Source organism: Mollisia scopiformis, assembly GCF_001500285.1.
Source record: "Mollisia scopiformis unplaced genomic scaffold LY89scaffold_3, whole genome shotgun sequence".
In the NCBI taxonomy this organism is placed as follows: Eukaryota; Fungi; Ascomycota; class Leotiomycetes; order Helotiales; family Mollisiaceae; genus Mollisia; species Mollisia scopiformis.
The window spans coordinates 1,322,942-1,344,000 of NW_017263583.1; the positions used below are offsets into that span (position 1 = coordinate 1,322,942).

Genomic DNA, 21,059 nt, shown 5'->3' on the forward strand with positions numbered 1-21,059 from the left:
GCCCGGTGGTGTGGGAGGCAGCTTAGAAGGCCCACACAGTGACATCAATCTCACCGGGTTGCTATCTAACGACAACAATCGAATAGTTAACACGCCATTCCCTCCGCCACCGCGAACAAGCTCCGCGCTTGGGCGCCCGGGCACACAGCTACTACGGTGCTGTGTGCCCGGGCGTTTTGTTCTTATTCTCTATGAAATCTTTTTTGTTGTATTTTTCCGGGGCTTATGTTTTTGTTATTTTTTGGTCTTCGGTGGTAAGCGAGAAATGAGGTTAAGCGAGGAAAGGAGGTGAAGTCGTCCGCATACAGTTTTCTGTGCAATGTTTACCTATCAACATATCTATCTCACACATCTTTTAGACTTACAATACAATACATTGTCCTCTATTTTCCGTCCCTTCCATCTCATACACGCGTCTATATCCGCATCCACAAAGCTCCCCTCTGAATCTCTCCCACGATTCCATTGCCGGCTAGAGCCCACTTTTGCGCAACGGTTTCTTCATCAACCCTACTCCTCAACACGCCGCTCTGAGCCCAATACTCCATCAAGCCTCTCGCCTCCACCTTACTCAAGCCCTTCAGCCTCATGACCTCTACGTTCTGCAACGCCTTATCGGCCCTCTCGTCATACGATTTCTCAAACGGATCTCTCTGTGTGACCTTTCCGGGCCAACCTCGGAGTTGTGCTGCTTTCTCTTCAGATTGCTTGATAGCAAGTTCCATGGACTTTGAAATGGGGGCATGGCTTCGACTTGTTGCAGCGATGATCGCTCCTCCGTTTGGAAGTCCGGATGTTGGTCTAGACAAGAGATTGACGAAATGGCGAACAATAGCTAGGTCGTGAGAGTGGATAAGGGAATAGTCTGGAGCGCGATACGAACTAGTTTGCATGATGTTACTCAAGCTATCGAGGCATATGAGAACAGGTCGTCGTCCAGGATTTGTGATCTCCGACCAGAAAGCTTGGAAAATGGGCCAGGCAACATCGGGATCTCTGGCTCCGAGCTCGCAGAGACGGGCGAGTGAGATGTTAGATTGGACCGGTATGGGCAATTTATATTCTTTGCGCATTGTGGTGTTTTGTAAAACTGCATTGTTGGCTTTGCCAATTTGTCCGAGCCAATTGGCTGTATATGTGTTTTGTGACCAGAGAGTTGGCTTTGTCCCGTCGACAGGAGTGTAGTCGTTGACAGCGTTGGTGAGTTCTTGGGCTATAGCATTCATCAGTCCTCACTCCTCATAATTGATCCTGCCAGCAACATACCTTCAGGGATATTCAACACTACCCACTCCTTTACGAATGCAGTGGCCATGGCTTGCAAAAGCATCAAGCTCTTCCCCGAACCCTTCTCCCCATCAATCACCAACCTCAACGCCTTCTTGTTTGCCGCGGCATCGGTCATTCTCCTACAGAGCTCCACACTCTCCTCTCTAATCAACAGTCCCGGACGTCTAAAAAGTCCCCAACCTTGCGTCGTCTTAAAAGCTTCCACAGCCCTCAAACTATCAACAGTCTCCCCCTTCAACCCCACAACCTTTCCCACAACATCCTCATGTGTCTCACCCTTACTCTGCAGCGCCCCATCAAGCACAGCATCCTCCCCCCTAACCATCGAGTCCACCATCTCCGCATCAAGGTCCTTCATCCCAGCCACTTCCAACGCATTCGTATTGCTCAGCACAATCCTCTTCCGCATCGCCTTCCGCTCTCCTGGCGCAGGGGGTTTGCCCGTTTTCACAAAAGCTTTCTTCTTGATCCTCAACGTCTTCTCTCCTTTCGCCCTGGCTGGAGCTTTAGTACTAGCTTTCGGCGCTGCTGCCACGAACGCAGTCGTCGAAAAGGAGGGTCGAGAAAGGGGTAAGAGGGAGGCATTAGCAGGTCTCGAGAGACATCTCCAGCAATTTGACGACGCCATCGTGTTGCAATTGAGAGCGGCCCTCAATCAAACGAAGCGTTAAAGAGCTTCACTTGCTACAATGTCGTCCTACTCTCAAAATATTTAGCTCAATTCAAAAAGCCACGCTAAAACGCGGCCGCCTAAAGCAGCTCTCCAAAAAGTTTATCGCCATTATCGCAACTTTTCTTCGAATTCTGCATCTAACCACCAACACACTCAATTACAATGGCAGACTCGGAACCCAAAGGCCCCTCACGGCTCCCCGTCGTCGTCAACAAAGCAACACCCTATACCTTCGACCTCGGCCTCCTCCTCGCCTCAGACCCCAATCCGTTACTCCTCACCAGCCCAGAGAACCTCAACGACGACCTCGCGGCCACAGCAAGAGATGGCGCTCAGGCATTGCTAAACCAATTACTGAGCACCTGTCCAATAACCAACACACCCAACGGCGTCCTCCTCTCCCTCCCCGGCATCGAAACCCGTTTACCCCGAGAAAAGGTACCTTCCCTTCCCTTCCCTCCCTCCCCCCCTCCTCTTTCTTTTAACTAACCCTCCTCCTCCTCCCCCTAGCCCCTACCACCCCCCAAAGCCCAAACAACCTGGGAAAAATTCGCCGCAAAGAAAGGCATAAAATCCAAGAGCGCGGAAGCGAAGAAGAAAATGGTCTACGACGACGCGACCGGCGAGTGGGTGCCGAAATGGGGATACAAGGGCATCAACAAGAAGGCGGACGAGGCGTGGATAGTGGAGGTGGATGAGAAGAAGGAGAGGGAGCGGAAGGAGGGCGCGCAGGTGCAGGGGGATGGGCGGAGGGAGAGGAAGGAGAAGGTTAGGCGGAATGAGAGGTTGCAGAGGGCGAATGAGAGGAAGCAGAAGAAGAATCATGGGGGGAGAGGTTAGGTGTGTGAGAAGGTGTTGATGGGTGCTCTGAATCCATGGTGGTACAGTGAGGAATTGCTGCTTGGGACATATCCTTTGCATTGAAGGCGTTGGTGGGCTTCACCTTCGGGCTAAATGGCGTCTTGGACGGTACGGAAAAGGTCTGAATGTGGTCTTGAGATCCTACTTGCGGGATATGTATGACATTGCAGTAAACCTCACAAAATGCAGACTTGTCAATAGACTCTAGGACGGGATGCATTGCTATCTGTCTACATCTTTTTTTCCATCCGTCTGCTCTGCCACAACTCCAGTTTTCGTCTCGACATGCACCATCATGCACTCCTCATCTCTTCACTAATCTTACAAAAGGGCCATCTGGGGCCCTCTGTTTCAACTCACACCCCTCGGATCACAAGCACATAGTTGCTCCATCCAAGGGCTTAGACCAACACTCCTTCCACCCCATGCTCAGCCACGTGTGTTACGAAACTCATTACACCCATCATGATGAAGACCGCCTCCTATGCTCGCGAAGCGTGGCCCTCAAATGCATCCGATGAACTTGGAAAGACGGGAAGAAAAGTAAAATCACAAAAAGTCCTCCATGTGCAACGCTGGGGTATTCAACACAAACTCGATCGTATGAACGTGATAGAGAGGAAAAGAAGAATCGTAATAAACAACAAGCATGCGAAGTGAAACGCTTCCATCAAGATGCTGACCAGTCGTACCAATTGAAGAAGTGCGAGCTGTCGAGAAAAGAACTTTGAAGGAAATTCGTTGCCCAGTCATGAATATTGCTCGCGATTTCGTACCTCCTTTCGATGTGGCTTGTATCTCATTGCTTCCGTCTGGAGGTCGTCTTAAGGAAAAAGTTTGGAATGCCATGTTTTGATACAAGGTCCAATTCGAATCAACAGCTTTAGCCGAAAGGCAGACCCTATGGTGCTCAGAAGCCAAGCGGGCTCAGTGGCTTTATAGGACTGAGTGGACGCATGTCTGATGAACTTGTTCTAGTCTGAGATCGAGACCGAGATCGTTCCTCAACAACGGTCAAGGTAGTGCTGACGGAAGCGTTCGATGTCTGACTCAAGGGGAGTTTCTTGTGCTGGGCACCGCCTGCCTTTTGGTTCGAGTTGTCGATGCTGCTAGGCTTGCTACTATCAGAGGACGAGACGTTACGCTCATCATGGCTCTCGACTGCGGTGCTGCTACGACCTTCAGCGCTTGATGGAGGAACCATCATGTCAACCTGGTTGAACAGCATATACTCTTGCTCAATATATTGAGCCTCGTTCTTGCAACCTTTCCAACATTCTCTCCAATTGCAAACGAGGAATTTGAAGCAGAAAGCATCGATCTTCATGCAAGGCTGGAAGCAAATGCATAAGTTTCGGTAGTCCATCTTGTTCTTGTCGGAGTGGGCAAGCAGTAATGAGAGGTGGCACGTTATGGCGAAGAGCAGATAGTAGTTGAAAGGTGACAGGTTAGAAAGTTCGTCGATGAGCATCTGCGGGACCTCTTCCGCGCCGGCACATTCCCGAGAGATACGATCTTGAACAGCTTTGGGCAGAAGTTCGTCTTGAAGTTCGCGAAGCCAAGCCTTTAGCATAGAGCCAATGATGTTGATATCGTAGAGATCGCTTTGTTCGAACAGGTCGACATCATATTCTACAAAGTGTTAGCAAAGCTACGACCAAAACCAAAAATTCCAATTCACCTTCATCAAACTTTCTTTGCCACTTCTTAATTTCAGGTGTACTACCCGGAACTCTGTAAAGACCCTCAACATCGCTACCCTTGTAGTTCAAGTAGTCGATAGCTCTCCATGGAAAAGCGGGCATCCAGAACTCTGTCTTATCACGCGACTCCTCCAATTTCTTTGAGATCCTTGTCTTGCGCGTCTGTTCAACAAGTGGTAGATTCAGAACCTTTAGCTGGTAGTGCTCATCGTCAATCACAGGCTCCTTCTCATTTGTGCTGTTCGTTCTGCCCTTTCCAAACAGACCCTTGCTCAATGCTCCCGCACCCTTAGTCGCGGATGTCTTCAGGTTACTTAGGAACGCATGTCCACTGCTTTCTTTGAACGAATTCGAGAAGGAGGTATCGGATCTCTTGTTTGGATTTGGCTCCCTCGTTGTCTGCGATCTGCTGTTGTCTCTCGAGCCTTTGAGCTTGCTGCCCTCCTTCGGACCTTTCTCTTGCGACCTATCTCGAGGCATTGTAGGTTGTCGATCCTCGGATCTCTGTCGAATTGAGGAGTTCATCATGTGTCTGAAAGAGCGGTCGTGATCTATTGGAAGTGGTGCGGTTTTCAGAGAAGTCTCCGGCGAGTACGTGGGTTCAGGCTCGGCAATACTACTCTTGGGCGATGGTTCACGAGGACTCTCTCCGTCGCGGATTGATCTTGTGCGAGAGAGTATGCTGAAAGGCTTTGGTTTGCCCTTCTTCGTAACCGTATTAGTGGCTTGCTGTTGACCGGCGGTAAACTCCCCAGTTGAATCGAGTGAGGCGTCTGATCTCGCGGGCCCACCAACTGGCCTTCGAGTGACTGACTTGTCCAGATTGCTGTCTAGTGGCACATCAGAGGTAAGTTCAGGAAGACAAAGAGACGAAACGGTAGAAGTCGTACCAGTTCTCGCAGTTTCCTTTGTTGAAACTTTTCCGGACATAGCAGGGTGGTCTGTGTCTCTCGACATACTCTCCTCCTGTTTGGCAGCAGCAGCGTCTTTGTCCTGCAGACGACTCGAACTTTTCGAGGCCTTATAGTTGGAGAAGAACCCACTCCGGGAAGGGCGTTCCTTTTCCTTCTCTTGTGTGCCCGTATTCTGTTGTAGTGTGGAAAAGGAGGGACTCGTCTGAGATGCAGAAAAGTTTGGGATTTGTTGCGATTCGGCCGCTTCGATGGACGGAAAGTCACTTTGTGACTTCTTCGAGTTGAATCTGAAAGGGGACCTGGGTGATCTCGGAGACTTAGGGCTCAGAGGAGATTTGGGATTGTCGATAAATTCGTGCTCATTACTGACGATGGTTGGGTTGGGCAGCGTCAGCGGCTGGGGGACCTTTCGTGAAGCCATCCCCTGTTGATGGCAGTTTGGCCCTTTTTTTCGATTGTAAGCGGCTGCCGCAGGTTGCAGGATCGCTGATGTCTCGAGTGCACAGCCTCTGCGTACCTGGATTGTGTCACAATTCCAAAGACAGAAAAGCACTGCTTTGCCTCGATAAATGGGGTGTGCGAGGGTGTCCTGGTGGAGAGACAATGCTTTCGTTCGCCTACCCTCGGATCCGTCGCAAGGTGAGCACGATGGGTTGAGTGTTTCGATCAAGAATCGCCGACGACGGTGTGGGCTCTGGATCAGATGGAAGTTAAAAGGTCCCAGGACAAGCTGTGCGTCTGCGTCCGCTGCAATGCGGCGACCATTCCAGCAGTGACAGTGAATGGTCGGAGGAGCAGCGATGAAACGGGTTGCGTTGCGTACTGCAATTCTTGTATGGAATGTCAAGCAGATTAGGCCTAATGCAGATTGTCGAGAGCGACCGGGGGGTGGTTAAGCGCATGGAGACGTTCGTACCTGAGAGAGGCACCCGTCGGTCGTCGTTCCTAGGACCCGGACAGAGGATGTATGATTGGGGACGGGACTTGGAGAGATGATGAATAATAATAATAATAGGAGAATACAGTCCTGTAGGAGGGGAATTTGTGTGCTTATGGTCGGGATGCAGGTGCAGCGACGGCGAGAGTCAGTGGAAAATGCCCCCGACTGCCAGTTTGTTGCAATTCTAAATCAACCTCCTCCTCCACTCCCGGACTCGGCGAGAATGCTAAAACCTCTGCCAATGCTCGAATATCTAGTCACATGCACGCATCCGTGTGGCGTATTATTTATTGCACCGGAAGTGGTGATGGTGCTGGACACGATCACCGGGGAGCGAACAAGAAGGTGTGCAGTCGTTGCGGCGTGAGTGAGCAACTATGAGAGAACTACTATGGATAATGGAAGAGGAGGGAAGGAGGGGGCTCTGGTATTGGGCGGTGATGACAGAGGAGTGATGGAGGGGTTCAAGGCGAGATCCGGATGTTCCATCATTCACTTTGGCGGCGGTGGTGGTGGTGGTGGTTGCTACCTATCTGCCCTAATGATGTGCATGCCCCTGCTTGGACCTTCTCCTCCTCACCTCGTTCTGGACGGCGGCATTCAGAGACGACGACTAGGAGCCTACAATAGGAATGGTACCCATTCGTTAGCCCAGGAACAGAAAATCCCTGAAACGCAGCCCACTTCCTTCACTGGCAGGAAAAGGGGCTACCGTCAAAATTAGAGATAATGTTCCAGTGTTTGGAGGACCATATAAGTAGGCCAAGTCCTATAACAACCAGGTGGACTGATTTCTATCTAGAATCTTGAAGATCTAGTTTCTCACTTATATTATCCCACAAGTTCTGGAACAATGTTGTTAATATTCCAATTCTTACGGTAACCAGTTACGTGCAAGAGAGCAGTAAACCTGCTTTTGTTTGTTCGAAGAACCTAACCTTACGATTCAAGCACCAGCCCAATCATGGCATATCTGCTGAGTTATTTTTTCCTCTTTGGAACCCTCCTATTCTTTTTTCCACATTTCGAGCGGGGAAGTCCACGCAAACATTCTATGCGGAACTCGTACCTGTTTCAAAGATGGTTATCACGTGATCATTATCCTCTGTGGGCTAATGAAAAGAAACCTTGAAACGGGCTGAGTAGATTAAATCGGGTTTAGAGTTGAGGCACATCCTTGTGATCGTCAGAACTTCCCGAAATTGCAGATCCGCATCTGTGATATGGTTTTTCGTCTGTCCCGGCAGCGTGTCTCAGCCGAAAACGTCATGTCTGCTTGGACTTGAAAGGTCTGTGGATCATCAGTCATGATTCAGACTATATAGAGTTTGTAAAAGAGGAGAACACTTTGGCAGAATGCCTAAGTTATGTAAAGCTTAATTAAATGTCGATATCATGTTTCTCATGCTCTCCAAGGCTTTGAGAGCAAATTTTGACGCGAAATTATTGTACTTCATGCTGAGCGGGATTGGTTTCATACCTTCAGTCACAGCCAAAGCAAATATGTTGTTTATGCCAAGGACATTCAGCTTTTGGAAGCTACATCAAGTCAGGCCTCTAGTTTTGTTGATGGAGCTGGAAAGTAGTGCCAAGACTCAAGCGAGACCCCTATCCTGTGCAAAATCGAAGATCCTTCAAGGACAAGTGTGGCTGGAAGAGCATCTCAGGCATCACTGCCCTGTGTTGGCCTGATTCGACCAACATGATTGATTGGCGTTCACATACAGCATACACCCCGGGTTTATTTACTGATATCCCAGGATCTGGTGGCCAATCGGATCTTCTCACATATCGAGTTGAGTGCAAAAGATAAACATGTAAAACCGATTCCTAGATACCAGCCAGAGTATCTAGGGGGATTAATAGATTCAAGCGAGTAGTATATGAGTAAGTATCTTCGCAAGAAACAAAAATCTAATTTCGATTGTTTGTAGACTCGACTATTTGGCCGCCCTACTGCTCAAGTACAACTCTTTCTGTTTTTTACGACAAGAAAATCTTTATTTGTTTCTATATCCCAAAGCGTGGCGAGGGCGAGCTAGCCCAAATTAGGACTATCGTCAACAGGTATAAGGCCTACATGACCGGCCAAGGATTGAACGCCCTCTCATTTAGAGCTCGGTCTTAGCAATTGCCACTCACGACAAATTAGTACACGTTGCTGCAACTCAAGCAGAAATGGAGCGAAACAATGAAAGACGAAGAATTACAGTGTACCCCCTTGATCATATGTTGGTTTCTTGCCACTTGATTATTTTACTTTGACTTGAAAAGGAAAGGATTTATGCTTCCTTAAAGTACTTATTTGCAGACGGACTTTGGACTTTTAATGTATGACATTCACCTCAAATATTAATCTACCATCTTTAACTTTGAAGAGGAGAGGACTTGTGCTTTTTAAAAGTACTCAATTGCTAACGGACTTTGAACTTTTTAGATGTATAACATTCGCCTCAAGGATGGTAAAATAATCTTTGACTTGAAGAGGAGAGGACTTATACATTTTTGAAGTACTCAATTGCTGACGGAATTTAAGTTTTTTTTAGGATGCCGACAGAACAATCAATTCTTATTCATAAACGTGATGATCTCTGAAGCTCATTGACAGAGAGTCACTTCGCACCAATCCCTCCCTCAAAATCGAAATACCCCTTTCCTTTCACAAACGTAGCTTCGTACGGACCCGTCTTCTCACTCGAGGCAAGCTCATAGTAAAACTCGCCATGAGCCGGCCCATCGATTCTGCCATACACAGGCGCTCCACCTGCCTCCCTCTCATCTGCGTAGTAGAAACTACTTATATCAGCAAACACGAGCGTACAAATAGCAGGAAATAAAGTCGAAACTTACCGAGTTCCCTGATCCCCATGAATCTGCGCAGCATTCTCAATCAAGTACAACGCAGCCCTCTTCCCCATCCCATTATTCATGAGCGCAGGCAAGTTCATATGCGTCAACCCATTCCCGGTATAAATAAACGTCTTCGGCGTCCCCTTTGGCAGTTCCTTGAAAGCTTGGATCGCCTGCTGAAGAGCTGCATACGCACTGACGATGTTGATGTTACTGTCCAGGATGAAATCCTCGACAGAAACGTCGAACGGGTCTTTCGCTCCATGATTTGCAGCCCCTGTCCTCTTCATCAGCACCAATCACAATTACTGGCAAGGATAGACGTACCGTTATAAACCACCACGTTCGGAACCCCAACCTTAGATTTCACTTCATCGAAAATGGTCTTGATGCTCTCATGCTTCGAGAAATCGGCACTCAAGGCCAGATCCGCGACCTTGGAGAGCTCTTCACCTGGATTTCTGGATACGCCAACGGTTTTGTATCCATTGTCCGCGAACTTCTTGACGACGTTCAGTCCCACGCGAGGACCGGCACCGAGAACGAGGATCAACTTAGACGACATGATTTCAGGAGCAGAAAAATGTGGTGAAGAAACTAGAGTAAATTGATTTGAGACAATGAAAAGAAAGAAGATAGCAGAGATGAAGAACATACTTATACCTTTCTGAAAGCAAAATCTTGATTGAGTGAGGAGTGATAGACATCCAAGGTCGACTCTATTACGACAAGCCTCTTGTGATTGGCTGAACTCCGCGCATCGCCGTCAGTTGAATATCAAACTGATATCAGAGCTAAAATGCAAGTGACCTATGCGAGTAGTTTATCTGATAAACCGATCTTCCATTTCGCAGCCTTACTTCTTGATTGTGGGAAACGCGGCTTGATTTATAATGAAACTCAAAGGTCCGGCTCTCCATTGGTTGCCTTTTCGAACACACAAACGAAGCGAGCAAATCACCCAACCCTTCTCGGCTATAATATGTAGGAAGACGATTGTGGTTCCATGGCTGCATTCTCTAATTCGCCTTGTGGGAAGTTGAAGAAACAAGTACGTCAGTCCTCCTGCGAGGCCATGTTAGAGACAACGTCAATAATCTCATGGTGAAATTCCGATTCTCCGAATGCTGGTGTCCATCCCAGAACATCACGCGCATTGTCCGCCTTCGTTCTCGCGCTGCATACGGCGTTAACTAACCACATTCTTACCAGTAATTCGCCACAAACTCACTTTGAAGCTAAAACAGCCTCAGCATCTATCAAGTCGCCATCGTAGAATTCATCAGCCGCCTCTTGTAATGTGACACTTGCCACTTCATCCGTGTCGAAGACTCCCAACTCTTTACCTATCAAGCCAATCTTTTCGGAGATGAATTTCCATGATTGATCTCCGTTCTCAGTGAAATAGTATCCTGCTTTGCCATTTGGTAGATCTTTCTTGCCGTCAAGCACGGCTTGAGTTAGCAGATAGTAAAGATTGCTGAGGTCCTTGATATGGATGCGACTCCAGATCTGTTCAAACATCAGTCTTGGAATGAAGTTTCAGAGAATTCAGACAGACTCCTTCACCATGTCCGATCATGACAGATTGTTTCTTTTTCAAAGCGAGTTGCGCTACCATATGGACTTGGCCAAATCCAAGTGTAAAGAAACCAGTTCCAGGGCCAACTATTGAAATCAGTGAAACATTTTCCACGGTCATGCAGTTTCGGAACTTACAAATGAGGGGTGGAGGAACAACATAAGTTTTGACGTCTTCCTGCTCACCACAATCAACTACGAATTGATTGACTTTCCGTACTGGACTAAGAGAATCTGGCCATTCCTTCTCGATCTCGAAGATATTGTCATGCTTGTCTGAATAGACTTTGGTGTCGACTCGCTTTTTGGTTATAGGCCAGTCTCCAACCATGCTTGCCCCAGATGTCTGACAACCGATCAGAAAAGAACTCGACAACATATAACGTAGTATATCACAGAATTCTCACATGGATATAATGCATCACTTTCCCAGTAGATTTCTGCCGTTCACCAAGGCCCATCAGACAAGCCTTCGCACACCCCTCATGTCTCGCCGAAGCAGCAGCAACGACAACTTTATACCGTCAGCAGCACTTCATACTAACACAGCACTTAGACAACAAACTATCATGATCCTTTGCAGCATCGCGGATCGTATCAAAATCATCCAGATCCTTGAAAATGATCGGATTGATACCTTGATCCTTCAGTATCGACGCATGATAAGGCTTTCGAACTAATGCTGAGATCTCATGCGAATCAGCAAGGCCTCGATCGATCAATTCTGTGAGAATTGAGCCTCCGCTGTTCGAGGTAAGTAGGCGGCAGCAAGAAGGTGTAGCAAGATCAATCACATGTATCCTGTCGCTCCCAAAACCAAGATCTTTGTTTTCTCTGTCATTTTGACAGGTCAAGCTTAGCAGCTTCCTTTGAAGCTTGGACAAGTTCGATCGAGGATATTGAAAGTTTAAAGAGGAGAAGGATGGATTATGAGCTGGGAGACAGAAAACTTGAAGGCTTAAGAAGAAACGAAAGTAGTCGAGACGGTGGCGAAAAAGGCGTCATCACGTGCTCGCCGAAACAGTCACCGGAGTCAGATCTTGGAAGATCATCTCTGACAAGTCTCATTCCATCATTTGGCTGTGCCTCGCTTAGCTTCGAAAGACCAAAAACTCACAGAGCCAAAGGCTGGTGTCATAAGAAATCATTTTTGCGACTAACCCTCTCCCATCTCGGCCAAACTTTTATGGTTCTCGCTTAATTTGCAAAGAACGGCGGCAATTGCGAACACAAAAAAAAAGAATTCAAAAAATGGATAAAAAAATTAATTTTAACCTGGGCTTAAGAATGAATTGATTATGAATATTCATTTAGGTTCTCTCATATGAATAACTTAAACTCTTTTTCTGTCAAAGCCAAGTCCATCTAGGTTCTCTCACATGGATGCTATGCGGTTTTGTTGTTATGGCAAAGAAATGCTTATTTAAATCTATACAGACGTTTCTGGCTAGGAATAGACCTTGCTTAATCGCTTGTTCAGCCTTATGCTAGGATCAATCTTGCAATCTGAGCCTTCCTCCCTATATACGGTTCTGCACAGTTGAATCATACTCAGTGCGTCTCTGGCTCAAAGTGGAAGCCCGTTGCCTGCTGTTCCGCTTGTTTTCTAATGCTGAACTCATGGCGCTTCAAAATGTTGTCCTATGGATTTCGACAGTATCTCGAAGCTTGTAGCAACGCGGTCTGAATCGTTCTTAGTTCCGACAGAAGGCAACTCAAGAATAATATGTCATCATTATTCCCGTCGACTGCATAATGTCGAGCTGCTTTTTGTTTTGCTTCCTCACATGAGAAACTCTCTCTCTTCACTATGAGTATACTTGACAGTTGCAAGCTCTCTTTCCAGCACATCGTCGTTTGAAAGCCTTCTTCAACATTTCCTTACAGAGTGCGGACTTTCACTTTTCAAAAATATAAGTAAGCGTTTACGCAATTGGTTGACTTAATGAGGTCTCCAACATAGCGTCCTGCTCAAGCTTTGAATCATTTACTCTGCTTCATGTTTGCTGCCCTTCAAAATTTCGTTCCGTAGATGTTCTGATCAATTTCATGCATTGTCGCTCATAAGTTAATAAGCTCCAACGATGTTAACTGCGAGGCGAAAGAGCATCTTCAATGCAAGTCTATTGAATATCAGGAAGCTTGCTAAGAATCAAAATGCTGTGTTGGAAATACTCTTAGTTGAATGAGACCTTCTGGACTATTGTACAGAGGATTACAAGGAGAAGCTGATGGTGTTAATATCACTTGAGTTAGCTAGGAAATACCCAGGTAGTCCATGCATTGGGATTGATGCAATTTTGTCTCTAGTATCAATGATCGACCGTAAGAATCGAAAGATAAAACGATAATATTGTTCCAGGGTTTATGGGACAATATAAAGAGGCCAAGTCCCATGTGTGAATTACCTAGTATTCGAGGGGAGATGTAGTGTAAGCACGCTGTACATTCCCTTTTATGTCGAAGAAGGGGGTTTTTTTTTCCATTATTTTTGTCCCACATGCTTTGGAAGAATGTCATCTTATACCCTGACTTTTTCGGTACGGTACTTTGAATAAACCATGACTTATATACTTTTGGACCTCTATGAGTAAGAGAAGCATGGGCAGTCGGGTAATGATAATGGTAGTATAGAGCTGTATGGAGGCTCGAAAACTGATGGTTCCAGGTTCTAACATGTAAAAGGACGAAAGTAATCCGAAAAGCCTGGTCAGGGGTACGACACGTGACTGTGATCCAACCGCACCTGTTTCCCGAAGGTCACCTTAGTTCTTTATTAATTCGATCAACCACACAGCTCGTATTAAATTGGATAAGTGTCCCTGGCGAGCTGGGAGATTTAAATCAGAAGAATGCCCTCTCAAGCTGAAAGAGCATTATTTCCCTTTTCAAAGGCTGGATGCATCATGTATGGACACGCTGTCAGCGATCAAATGCTTCCACCTGACTTGCTTTGATGAGACATCTTCAAGCATAGATCCCGACATGTCTCATACCAGACCATGGATCTCCAGAAAACCCACCTACGTATGTGTTTTCATAAATTTCTTTTCCTTGGCGGTATAAAGAAGCATGCTTTGCAAGACTCTCTTGCACGAGTGCACTACGATGTCGATCACCTCTGAACTTCAGAAAATGTCAATCTCCAAGCATTCAACTTCCCTCCTGGACGCAGAGCCGTACTACCACTCGGAACTGGGAAACATCCGCAGAGTCACAGCAGAAGAGCTCCCCGGACTCCAGAACCTATCTCTCGAGCGCCTCGTCCTCGCTCCAGGATCGATCCGCGAGCCTCACTGGCACGTCAACGGCAATGAACTCGCATACTGCTTCACGGGTCAAGTCCTAGTTTCCATCCTCGGGACCGGCAATGAGTTCTCCAGCTTCACCGTCACCGCGGGAGAGATGTTCTACGTTGAGGCCGGCTCACTACATCACGTTGAGAACATTGGGGATGAGGAAGCTCTTCTTATCATTTCTCTCCGTCATGAGCGACCACAGTACTTTTCGCTCCATGCAAGCTTCGGAGCTATGACGGATGCTGTGCTGGGAAACACCTACGATCTTGAAGCTTCGTCTTTCCAGACGTTGCCGAGGGACAGGTCTCCCAAATACATCGTGAAGAGGGAAGGCGATCCAATGATCCCGACTACGATCCAGCTTGTCAATCGACACAAGTTCGACATGGAAGGTATGGCTGCTCCTGTTGCCGACTCCGTCGGATCTGCGAAGACTGCTCGCTCTCAATTCTGGTACTCCTTCCCTGATTGTCCCTTGTCGAGCAAGCCTTCGTACTGTATCATATGACTAGCATCCTCCAGGCCAGCACTAAGCAACATGTCCATGTACTTCCTCTGCATCGCCGAGGACGGCATGCGCGAACCGCACTGGCACCCCGACACCGTCGAAATGGGCTACGTCCACAAAGGCAAAGCCCGCATGTCGGTGCTCGACCCCTCGGGCTCGCTCGACACCTACTACCTCCAGCCAGGAGACTGCTATTTCATCCCGGCGGCGTTCCCGCATCAGATCGAGTGCGTGGAGGGAGACGAGATCCACTTTGTGATCTTCTTCGACCAGCCGATGCCGAAGGATGTCGGGTACCGGAAGGCGGCGACGGCGATGAGTAGAGAGGTGCTGGCTGCTACTTTTGGGGTGGCGGAGAAGGAACTTCCTGAGTTTCCGGTTACGGTTAAGGATCCGTTGATTGTGGTGAGGAAGAATCCTGTTGATTAGTTTGGTTTCTGGGATCTAGAAGAGCGCGATAATATCATTGACACACTAAGAGTTTTTATGCTTTTGCTTCTTTTCCTTTGCATGTATTCTCTTGTGACCGCATACACTTCCAGGTAGCAGTGATTATCCCAATAGGCTCGACACATTGAAAAGTTCATGGTGCATATCAACCTTATCTCTATCTTTCATGAAGATGGCAGTAACACCAATACGTGGCAGTGTTCAGAATCTTGGCTTCCATGTCTCATGCGCTGTATAGAGTTGTCTCACTCGATTCGGAGACGAGCAGCGACATGTGCGACGTATCAGCTAGGATACATCCTCCACTATCAAGTTATGTTTCAGCCTCTCAAGTCTTCCAAGCTTTAAAGTTCCCTGCTTCCTGTGTTGAGAGCCTCGAAGGGTGTGGATGGTGGCCTCAATCACCTCCCACAGTATCCCACGGCCCCTGACTGTAAGAATTAGAACGTAAGAATCTAACATCGTTCTAGAGTTGTGGGACAATATAAATTCGAAATAGAAGGCAGTCTATAATCGTGCAAAATTCTGTCGTGCTCTGGGACACTGGGACAGTAAGCAGCACTTGGCGCGAAATGCGCCCGTTGCGAAAAACGCGCTGATTGCGCCGAATGTGTTTATTCTGCTGCTACTCTGTTGAAAATTCCAATATTTTCTGGCTACCGAGGGTTCTCAGTCAGTACGAGTCTTTTGCTATGCTCCTGTGACTTGCTCTCTTGGGATACTGCCGTTGCTGAATCTTGTAGCATTATTACAATACACCATCACCTCTCATCCCTCCCACCGTCACCTGTCAAAGATCTTAAGTTAAGAAATCAATAAGAGGGAAATTCGAAGAAGACAAACTATGCATTAATTTTCAGGCCTCTAATCGACCAACTAAACACCATCCTATGCTTTCGTCCCCTGTCACTCAAACATACAATAAACACGGGTAACGCCCCCTTTTACAATTCCCCAAAGGCAAACTGATGCAAATCATGCAAGCAAAGCGGACCACCCAATGCATCCCTCCATATCCATGCAAAACCCTGCAATGTTCATCTCGCCTCAGCAAGAATCAGATATCCGAGTACTCTTCTCCGTAGCCACTGTGTTGTTGCCACGCACCACTCATATGACTACCCTCCTTGCTCATACCGCTGCCATAGCCACTACCCCAAGCTTGGCTTCTCAGTCTCCTCTCTTTCTCGAACTCGCCCCATCTCTTCATCGTGATCTTTGAGCTATCGAATTCTCCTTCATATTCGATACCTGCCTTCTTAGTCTTCTCGCCCGCAGTCTTACGAGTATCGCCCCAAGAAAAGTCGTCAAACTTCCAGAACGCGTAGGTTGGGAGAACGAAGTTCCAGATTGGAAGTGAGAGAAGATAGATGAACATCCAGACCACGTAGGACCAGCGATGAGCAGTGAGGACAATGAGGACGGCGGGAAGACCAAGAATGAGCGCCAAGAGGACAAGCGGAATAATTTGTGGTGGAGAGCGAACAATTGAGATAATGACTATAGTCTCGTTAGTGAATCGAAGGATGAAAGTGCAATTTAGTATAACTTACCGACGTAGAAGGTGAAGGCAATAGCAGCGGGAAGAACCAAGGTACCGATAAGTTCAATGCCGACAACGAATTGCATACTGAAGCAGAAAGTACCGCAAAGATCTCGGACGAGAACGAGTTCCATGAGGTTGTGTACAGTACTGTTGATCCATCTACGTCGCTGGGACAGCAAGACGCTGAATTCCTCTGGAACCGTGGTTTTGCAGACAGCTTGGGGAACGAATACTTGCTTGCGCTTGGGGAAGGTTCGAAGCATAAGAGTCGAAAGGTAACGATCTTCACCAAGTAGCAACAAGTTCTTCTTGTGGAGAGTGTCGACAACGTTCTCGGAGTAGTGCTCGACAACATCAGGATTGGCAAGAATTGGTACCCAGTAGTTCTGACCTCCCTTTGGAGCCTTGATTCTGTACATGCAGAAACAACCAGGAAGACAAGTAACACCACCGAAGACAGATTCGAAGGACTTGGACAGATGATGAGAGATGAAGTACTCGAAGACTTGAATGGCGGATACCCAGGATGCACGCTTGTTGGCGATCTTAGTCTCACCGCAAAGACCCATGATTTCGGGATCCTTAACCATAGCAGAAACCATGTGCGTCAAGCTGTCTGGGAATACTTTCGTATCGGCGTCGACCATGAGAACAACTTCGTAGAAATCAGGCGAGATTCCAGTGACCTTCCATAATCCGTTGAACATCTCGAATTCCAACTCAGTCATACGCTCATCAAACATAACCTTTTGCAAGAAAGACATCAGAATGATTTGACTGTCACGCTTTCCTCTGTTACCTGGCTTGCTCTTTGTGGACTCGTCTGGTGTACCGCACTTTACAACGCACATCATGGGAACACGCTGTTGTCTATCCAGAGGAACAGAAGAGTTGGAGCCGTAATCGTAGAATCCGGAATAGACCTTTGCCATGTTGTGTCGCTTAGAGCCACTGGAGACGGCCACGTACGAGAAAGCTTGAACCTCATCTGGTAGAATAGAATGATCCTTCATCATGCTCAAGATGATATCTGGGGTCGACATGGTTTCTCCCTTGCCCTTGATAACACCGTCACAAACCACGAGAATGGTCTTGTGGCTGTTCGGGTAGTCGGTCATAGCAATAGAGTCGAGTGTGGTCCTGATACCGAGCTCGCCTTCCGAGTAGGCTGTTACGAGACAGATAGCGTGAGCGAGAGGATAGCCAAAAGGTTGCCAATCAGATGGTGGTTGAGGAACAACGGACTCGTGAATGAATCCAGCTGGACCTGGTCCTTCGTAGTCACTTTGGACGCCACTATTACCGTAAGAATCTGAGCGGATGAAACTGTTTCGACTTCCATTGGCTTGCTTGAACATTGGATTGGGTGGGAGCAGAGCGGCGGTCGACGTCTGGCTGGCCATGGTGGTTGGTTGAGGTCGGCCAACTCGGGACAGTCTATCACCTGCATAAGGGCTGGTGAAGCGAGAAGTAGTGGGTAAGAAGGTGCTTCCTCTCTTGCTCATTCTATCGGAACCAACAACTGTGCTGCCAACATCTCCTGCAAGTCTAGGAGGTGCACGGTAGATATCATCTGACCATGCCTCAATTTGTTGTTGTCTCTTCTTTTTATCAGAAGACTGTGAAGTCCTGGATGCTGCGAATTTGCGGCTGAAGAACCACTGGAATAGTAGTGCCAGAACGAATTTCGAAACAACAACCGATAGGATGAAGACTAGAGATACGTAGAGGACGACCTTGGAAGCAATGCAGCCAACTGTCTCGGTATCAACAGTGCCGACCTTGATGATCTGCTCGAAACACTGGGCCATAGCCTTGTCATCTGCACTTTGGAATGCATGAGTGACATCTTTGCCATGCACGGCAGCGTTGTAAGCTGTAGTCCGATCACTCAGATCCACAAATGTTTGTGGGACCTGGACTTCAGTTCCGTTGAACCATTTCAACAGGTCAAGATCAAGCACATTTCCAGAGTAGACCATCAAGTTTCTCGAAACGTTCTTGATATCATCCCAAGTGAAGTAGACATCGCCCGAGCTCGAGAGATCATAAAACGCTTCTCTGGCACCAGCCTGAGTGTGACAAGCGTAACCCAAGTAATATGGAATCGTCTTGTTCACCGGACTTGAGCCGTCTTGATTGAAAGGGGTGCATGGGAAGTACCAAGCAAGGTCCTTGTCGGAATTCGTCGGAACATCTGATCCAGGGCTAAGTGTAATGAGATCCTTACATTTGCCGTTGACGTTTTGGAACAAGAAGCTTCCATCTTGACCTCCGTGCTTTTCCGCCAGATCATATAAAACATTTGCTCCGTTGGTAATTCCTTTGGCAGCTGGATGATGCGATTCCACAAGGTTGTACGCGCTTCCGTGGAAAATCATGTAGCCACTATCAACCTCGTTGATACGCATTCGAGTTGCTGGTGAACCACACACTACAGCCGTGAAGCCGAAAGTCAAGAAACCAACACAGCCCATGATGAATAGAATGATGCTGATCAACCCCATTTTCTCTCTCCAAGCTCGTTGCTGCGCCTTGGCCGGCTTCCCAAAACACTTTAATACGAAATCCGGGCACCAGAAGGTAACAATTGCACAGTAGACATTCCACAGACTTGGCGGCTTGACAGCATCCAATTGCTTTTGTCTCTCCTTCTCTTCCTTGGTGAGCTTTACTGTTCTCTCTCTTCTCAGTTTCTTGCTTCTGTGAGCACCGAGGCCAACTTTCTCCGTGACAATATCTTCTGGCCCTCCTCCATGGCCCCGTCTAAGCTTGTTCGTTGGTGGTGATATGTCCGACTCGCCTTCTTGAGAGCTTCGCAGACCTGAAGTCTCCGTCGCAGCAGCGTCAGCCTCGAGATCCTCCATGATTGGATCATGTCCCGTGGTGGAAGGATGGATATTCATGTTCGCAGCGTGCTGTCTATAGTGGTAATTGGGATGGTTCTGGTCAATTCTGCCCCGCTCTGGCCGAATCAGACTCTTCTTCCTCGATATTTCAGGTGTTCGCGAACGATCGACTATCGGGACAGGAGCCAAAGGTTCGGTTGTTGGAGTAGGCGTAAGAGGGGATGGCAGGGTCTCGGCGAAGGAGGATTTTGATGGCCCACGTTGATGTCTCGAAGGTGAAGCTGTATTGACTGTTCCTCCAGCATAGTAGCCTGTCTCTTCATCGTGTTGTTGACGTCGCCGTGAAGGAGAGTTTCGGTATGCAGATCTCTGCTCGCGCGGAGACTCGTTAGAGTCAGGACGCCTGGGTAACGACATTGCTCTGTAGATGTGAACAATATCAGTAGATGTTCAAAGAGAACCTCACAAGAAGTTGCTGCTTCAGTCTTGCCCCGCTTGGTGGTGAGGCTGCGACGGTGCTATGATGCGATTGTTTTCCTCGGGCCAACTCCAATATGGAGTGGGACCGTCAACAAATTCTCTTGGACGAAGGAATGTCAGAACAAGGTTTCTGATCTTTCCTACTTACAGTGATATGAATTAAAGATGCTACAAGTAAGAGAGAACAAAGAGTGTTGTTGTCGATATAGTACCCCTGTTATGGGGGTGGGCGGGGATTCGTTCCTTGGGGAACGAGTTGAGTGATCAAGGAAGGCAGTGCCTTGCGAGATCCTTCCAGCTCCTTTCAGCTGGATGCGATGTGGGTTAATGGATAGAGCGAGTGAGGCTGTCGAATCTCGACAGGCAAGTGCAGTTAAGGTTGAGAGGGTGTCCAAGTTTCCCACTTTATTTTCGCCCAGATCTGTGGTGGTGGTGGTGATGATGAAATGCAAAGAGGGTGGCCCGACAACAGGAAAAGCGATCGTATTTTTCGTTTCAAATAGAGGAGGAGCGACAGGACAGGCAAGACAATGCCGTTCAAACGAATGTGAAGCCTGGGAACTATAGATGCGACATGGACGAAGAAGAAGAAGGGTGCAGACCCGTCGTCGTCGTCGTCGTCGAAGTGGTGGAGGAGATGCGGGAGAGGCTTCGTGAGGAATGAAGATGGTGGTCGTTCAGATGCACGAGCATAAAGTTAGAGTGGAGTCCTCTCTCTCTCCCTCGTCTGTCTGCGTGAATGAGGGTCGGTTGATCGCTCACGCCTTTCTACAGTACGACCCCTGGAGCGAGTGCTGCATTTGGATCAGCGGCCACGTTCTCCCGCTCTGATTTGCTCGCGGCATCGCTCTAGACTCCACCTCTTCCTCTTCACGAACGGGGGCCCGATCGATTCAGCGGCGGCGGAGGCAAATCACTAAAAATACGTTTACGTTACCAGGGAGATCCGTTGGCCCCAAAGCCGTCGTTTCTCTTATGCAGACCGACGCTTTTTTTCCTCCTGGCTATTTTCTTAGACTCGCGAACTACCCGGAAAAGGGGTAGAGGGGAGAGAGATCAAACGGTTTTCCATCACGAGCTCACAAGTTCACGAGATGCGTTGAAGCAAAAATTGA

At 47.9% G+C, this 21,059-nt stretch overlaps 7 protein-coding genes across 7 annotated transcripts; 2 read left to right on the forward strand and 5 right to left on the reverse strand.

Moving 5' to 3' along the window:
• Positions 1 to 178: 178 nt before the first annotated feature.
• LY89DRAFT_680820 (mitochondrial ribosomal protein) lies at positions 179 to 1,971 on the reverse strand. Its single transcript, XM_018214146.1, has 2 exons — positions 1,267 to 1,971; positions 179 to 1,213 (listed from the first exon to the last, which is right to left on the reverse strand). The coding sequence occupies exons 1-2, from the start codon at positions 1,916 to 1,918 to the stop codon at positions 417 to 419; spliced, it is 1,449 nt and encodes a 482-aa protein (XP_018077058.1). The 5' UTR covers positions 1,919 to 1,971; the 3' UTR covers positions 179 to 416.
• Positions 1,972 to 2,125: 154 nt separating this feature from the next.
• On the forward strand, positions 2,126 to 2,803 carry LY89DRAFT_664501 (ribosomal biogenesis regulatory protein; the record flags this gene model as incomplete). Its single annotated transcript, XM_018212777.1, has 2 exons — positions 2,126 to 2,401; positions 2,474 to 2,803. 2 exons carry the CDS (start codon positions 2,126 to 2,128, stop codon positions 2,801 to 2,803), a joined length of 606 nt encoding a protein of 201 aa, XP_018077059.1.
• Positions 2,804 to 3,734: 931 nt separating this feature from the next.
• Positions 3,735 to 5,862, reverse strand: LY89DRAFT_728824 (uncharacterized protein; the record flags this gene model as incomplete). Its single annotated transcript, XM_018219309.1, has 2 exons — positions 3,735 to 4,456; positions 4,506 to 5,862. 2 exons carry the CDS (start codon positions 5,860 to 5,862, stop codon positions 3,735 to 3,737), a joined length of 2,079 nt encoding a protein of 692 aa, XP_018077060.1.
• Positions 5,863 to 8,932: 3,070 nt separating this feature from the next.
• Positions 8,933 to 9,850, reverse strand: LY89DRAFT_680824 (NAD(P)-binding protein). The gene is made up of 3 exons (XM_018214147.1): positions 9,559 to 9,850; positions 9,232 to 9,508; positions 8,933 to 9,174 (listed from the first exon to the last, which is right to left on the reverse strand). Exons 1-3 carry the CDS (start codon positions 9,794 to 9,796, stop codon positions 8,994 to 8,996), a joined length of 696 nt encoding a protein of 231 aa, XP_018077061.1. The 5' UTR covers positions 9,797 to 9,850; the 3' UTR covers positions 8,933 to 8,993.
• Positions 9,851 to 10,023: 173 nt separating this feature from the next.
• On the reverse strand, positions 10,024 to 11,825 carry LY89DRAFT_714445 (NAD dependent epimerase/dehydratase family protein). Its single transcript, XM_018218131.1, has 7 exons — positions 11,607 to 11,825; positions 11,378 to 11,556; positions 11,220 to 11,326; positions 10,951 to 11,158; positions 10,793 to 10,899; positions 10,463 to 10,743; positions 10,024 to 10,408 (listed from the first exon to the last, which is right to left on the reverse strand). Exons 1-7 carry the CDS (start codon positions 11,651 to 11,653, stop codon positions 10,288 to 10,290), a joined length of 1,050 nt encoding a protein of 349 aa, XP_018077062.1. The 5' UTR covers positions 11,654 to 11,825; the 3' UTR covers positions 10,024 to 10,287.
• Positions 11,826 to 13,947: 2,122 nt separating this feature from the next.
• LY89DRAFT_693988 (putative oxalate decarboxylase OxdC) lies at positions 13,948 to 15,048 on the forward strand (the record flags this gene model as incomplete). The annotated part of the gene is made up of 2 exons (XM_018216670.1): positions 13,948 to 14,564; positions 14,634 to 15,048. The coding sequence occupies 2 exons, from the start codon at positions 13,948 to 13,950 to the stop codon at positions 15,046 to 15,048; spliced, it is 1,032 nt and encodes a 343-aa protein (XP_018077063.1).
• Positions 15,049 to 16,126: 1,078 nt separating this feature from the next.
• On the reverse strand, positions 16,127 to 19,881 carry LY89DRAFT_574869 (chitin synthase 4; the record flags this gene model as incomplete). Its single annotated transcript, XM_018208770.1, has 2 exons — positions 16,127 to 16,569; positions 16,623 to 19,881. The coding sequence occupies 2 exons, from the start codon at positions 19,879 to 19,881 to the stop codon at positions 16,127 to 16,129; spliced, it is 3,702 nt and encodes a 1,233-aa protein (XP_018077064.1).
• Positions 19,882 to 21,059: the final 1,178 nt, after the last annotated feature.